Source organism: Chlamydotis macqueenii, chromosome W, assembly GCF_036417535.1.
Source record: "Chlamydotis macqueenii isolate bChlMac1 chromosome W, bChlMac1.mat, whole genome shotgun sequence".
Taxonomy (NCBI): Eukaryota; Metazoa; Chordata; class Aves; order Otidiformes; family Otididae; genus Chlamydotis; species Chlamydotis macqueenii.
Window position 1 is genome coordinate 50,762,415 of NC_141592.1, and position 2,235 is coordinate 50,764,649.

Genomic DNA, 2,235 nt, shown 5'->3' on the forward strand with positions numbered 1-2,235 from the left:
ACCCTCCGAGGGAATAGGGGGAGATAAGGACAGGGAGAGATCCTTAAAGTTACCGTTACGGGCAAAACAGACTCGACTTGGGGAAAACTATTCATTTATTACTAAAATCAAAGCAGGATAATGAGACAGAGAACAATGAGACAAGAGAACATGAGACATCTCGCCCACATGTCACAGTAAGTGAGTAAAGGTGTTACTGACCACCTACGGAGGAGGTGATCAGAGTGTGAGCAGCCCGCACTCCCCATTCAATACAGTAGCAGCGGGAGTGGGAGTTGGGTCTAGTCTTTTCTCGGGCGACCTGCTCTCCTATTGACAGGCCCTGATGTCACAGCTTTAAACATGGTCCTCACCAGGAAGCGGGCTTCCCCCAAGAAGACTGTGGCAACCCAGACAGAAGGTCTGCCCAAAAATGCGGCAGTTCAGGTCTCTGGCTGCAGGGAGTGCCTGAGCCTGCTGCTGCCAGGAGAGGACGGGAAGGACGCCGCCTGTGCGAGGTGTGAGCAGCTAGACGAGCTGCTCAGTCTGGTGGTGGAGCTTAGGGAGGAGGTAGAGAGGTTACGGAGTATCAGAGAGTGCGAGCGGGAGATTGACTGGTGGAGTGATTCTCTGCGAGAAAGACACAGAGATTGCACCCCCCGGACCGAGGGAGTAGTGGACCCTCTCCCTTGCCATAGTCAAGCGGAGAGGGACTGCTTGAGAGGAGAGGAGGGATGGCAGCAGGTCCCAGGTTGGCGTCACAGGCAACCCCCATCCCAACCTACCTCGGTTCCCCAGGTCCCTCTGTGTAACAGGTTTGAAGCCCTGAAACCGGAGGGAGAGGCGAGTGAGGATGACGTGGGAACGCTGCCTCCTAGCTTGCGCAAGGTGAGGCAGTCGGATCCACGTTTGAAGACTGCCTCCTCCAAAAAAGAAAGAAGGGTGATAGTTGTAGGTGACTCCCTTCTGAGAGGGACAGAGGGCCCAATATGCCGGCCTGACCCTACCCGTAGGGAGGTGTGCTGCCTTCCTGGGGCCCGGGTCAGAGACATGACCCGGAAACTCCCACAGCTGGTTAGGCCCACTGATTATTTTCCACTCCTCATAGTTCAAGTGGGCAGTGATGAAATTGCACAGAGAAGCCTACGAACTATGAAAAGAGATTTCAGGGGTTTAGGGCGTTTGGTTCAAGGAGCAGGAGCTCAAGTGATCTTCTGTTCTATACCTTCAGGGTCAGTGAGCGGCACGGAGTGGGCTTGAAAAGTTCCATTAATGAATAATTGGCTTAGAGGTTGGTGTCGAGAGAGAAACTTTGGGTTCTTTGATCATGGGGCAGTTTACTCGGCCCCTGGCCTGTCTTCTGTTTGTGGAAACCACCTATCTCACAGGGGGCAACGGATCCTAGCACAGGAGCTGGCGGGGCTTATCGACAGATCTTTAAACTAGCTATGAAGGGGGAAGGGGACAAAACAAGGCCCACAAGGGAAGAGCCCAGGGGAACGGTGCTCGATCTGGGGCTGAGGCAGCTGTCTCGGCTGAAGTGCATCTACGCCAATGCATGCAGCATGAGCAACAAGCAGGAGGAGCTGGAAGCGATTGTGCGGCAGGATAACTATGACCTGTGTCGTAGTTCAGCCCCGATCGGGACCAGACTACGCAGTCTCTCTCTCGCTCCCCCCACCCTCCGAGAGAATAGGGGGAGATGATATAAGAAAAACAGCTCAAGGTTTGAGATAAGGACAGGGAGAAATCCTTAAAGTTACCGTCACGGGCAAAACAGACTCGACTTGGGGAAAACTATTCATTTATTTCTAAAATTAGCAGGAGAATGAGACAGGGAACAAGATAACCTCCCCCCACCCCTCCCTCTTCCCGGGCTTAACATTATCTCTACTACCTTCCCCTCCCGAGCGGCACGGGGGGGGAAAAGGGAATGGGGGTCGCGGTCAGTTCATCACGCGTTGTTTTATGCCGCTGTATCATCGTCAGGGGAAGAACTCCTCGCATTCCTCCTCTGCTCCAGCGTGGGGTCCCTCCCACGGGCCACAGTCCTTCGTGAAACTGCTCCGGCGTGGGTCATCTCTTCCACGGGGTGCAGTCCCTCTAGAACAGCTGTCCCAGCGGGCCCTCCACAGGCCACAGCCTCCTTCAGGCCTCCACCTGCTCTGGCGTGGGGTCCTCCACGGGCTGCAGGTGGATCTCTGCCCCTCCGTGGACCTCCATGGGCTGCAGGGGGACAACCCGCTCCACCATGGT

The 2,235-nt window shown here is 55.3% G+C and overlaps 1 protein-coding gene across 1 annotated transcript; it reads left to right on the forward strand.

Moving 5' to 3' along the window:
* Nucleotides 1-342: 342 nt before the first annotated feature.
* On the forward strand, nucleotides 343-1,239 carry LOC147596789 (uncharacterized). The gene is made up of 2 exons (XM_086769643.1): nucleotides 343-400; nucleotides 467-1,239. The coding sequence occupies exons 1-2, from the start codon at nucleotides 343-345 to the stop codon at nucleotides 1,237-1,239; spliced, it is 831 nt and encodes a 276-aa protein (XP_086625769.1).
* Nucleotides 1,240-2,235: the final 996 nt, after the last annotated feature.

Bases quoted from the DNA above. Each gene is read 5' to 3' on its own strand.
- LOC147596789 (XM_086769643.1), top strand. From the start codon at position 343: ATGGTCCTCACCAGGAAGCGGGCTTCCCCCAAGAAGACTGTGGCAACC. The intron at 401-466 runs GTCTGCCCAAAA...TGCTGCTGCCAG, and splicing joins TGTGGCAACCCAGACAGAAG to GAGAGGACGGGAAGGACGCC.